Source organism: Guillardia theta (genome assembly GCF_000315625.1).
Source record: "Guillardia theta CCMP2712 unplaced genomic scaffold GUITHscaffold_93, whole genome shotgun sequence".
Taxonomy (NCBI): domain Eukaryota; class Cryptophyceae; order Pyrenomonadales; family Geminigeraceae; genus Guillardia; species Guillardia theta.
The window spans coordinates 198,315-199,753 of NW_005434581.1; the positions used below are offsets into that span (position 1 = coordinate 198,315).

The 1,439-nt window shown below is 52.9% G+C and overlaps 1 protein-coding gene across 1 annotated transcript in view; it reads left to right on the forward strand.

Annotated features, from left to right (window-relative positions):
* GUITHDRAFT_160100 (hypothetical protein) overlaps nucleotides 1-947 on the forward strand; it is a gene marked incomplete at its 5' end in the record, with an annotated part of 4,945 nt that extends 3,998 nt beyond the window's left edge. The window contains 2 exons of the mRNA XM_005824531.1: nucleotides 253-423; nucleotides 565-947. Coding sequence (XP_005824588.1) covers nucleotides 253-423; nucleotides 565-707 — 314 coding nt within the window. The 3' untranslated portion in view covers nucleotides 708-947. The remainder of the gene's footprint in view (nucleotides 1-252; nucleotides 424-564) is intronic.
* Nucleotides 948-1,439: the final 492 nt, after the last annotated feature.

The window sequence follows — 1,439 nt, forward strand, 5'->3', positions numbered from 1 at the left end:
TTCAGGTGAACGCACCAATGTCGCCGCCAGGGGGGCAGAGCTTAGTATCAGAGAGAAATAGCACATCATCATCCCCCATCATTTCAAAATCCTAGTTCGCGACCCTTCCAAATCCTCCTCCTCCTCCTCCTCCCATTCTCCCTAGGTTTCCTGCCCTTCTCCTGTGCTTTCGACTCCTCTACGTCTTCCTGCCTCTATTCAACTCCTCCTCCTCCTCCTCTTGCCCCTCTTCTTCATTCTCATCTTGACAACAGGTGGAAGAGTTGCACCAGGCGAAGATGAAGTTGGAGCAAGGACTCCCTCCCACGGAGGAGGCGGAGAGAGAGTGGGAGAGGATGCTGAGGAAGAAGGAGATGAGGCAGGAGATGATCGCACGGCGACAGGAGGAGGTGCGGCAAATGCAGGGGGAGCTCCAGACAACCGGTAACCCTCCCTCCCTCCCTCCCTCCCTCCCTCCCTCCTTCCTCCTCCTCCTTCTCCTCCTCCTTCTCCTTCTCCTTCTCCTTCTCCTCCTGCTCCTTCTTTTTCCTCCTCCTGCTCCTCCTCCTCTAACTTCGCTTCCAGCCATTCCTCGCCCCAACGCCTACATGCCCGAGGACTTGGCGCTTCCTCGCCCCTACGGCGCCATGGCGCCTTTCAAGCCATCGGAGCCAGGGGCGAGCATGCGGCACATCGTCAAACCCCAGCCGAGAGAGATCGAGATCTGAGACAGAGCTTGCAAACATGTTGCTCTACATTCTTCGTTGTGGTCGTCTTTCATCGTTCTTCGTCATTCATCGTTCTTGTTGTTGTTCTTTGAGAACGTAATGGCGACGATGATGCGGGAGATGGAGATGATTGTGATGTGATATATCATCATCTCATTCTATTGTTACTTTGATCGCTCTCGATCAATCTTCTTGTCAATTGCTTTCCATCCAGTCGAATTACATCTTTTCTTTACTTTCAACGTGTTGTCCTCCCTACACTTCAACAAACCATTCTATCTCCGCGCTTTTAAACATCTCTAACAACCTGATGCCTCCCCCCTCCTCTTCTCCCCTCCCTTCTTCTCTATCTCGATCTTTCCTCTACAAGTCAGCAGAGTTCCTCGTAACTCCCCCCTTCTCCTCTACTCGCCGCGGAGTTTCTCGCACAATTTTACATGGGAGGAACGTAAAGGTCCCCGTAGATCTCGAAACCCTGAAGATACCTGCAGAACAATGTCAAGAAAACGTAGAAAGGAGGAGGAGAAAGAGGCAGGAGGAGGAGGAGGAGGAGGAGGAGGAGGGGAAGGGAACACGCGGGAGGGTGAGAGGGGTGTGGAAGAGCAGGTTGGGTTTCGAAAGGAGGAAGAAGTGAAGAGCGAGGATGTGTGCGAAGTCAAAGTTACATGCTGGTGCTGTAGGGCATCCGGTTGGAGAGCAGGCGGAGGCGAAAAACTCTGAGAACTTGTTGAG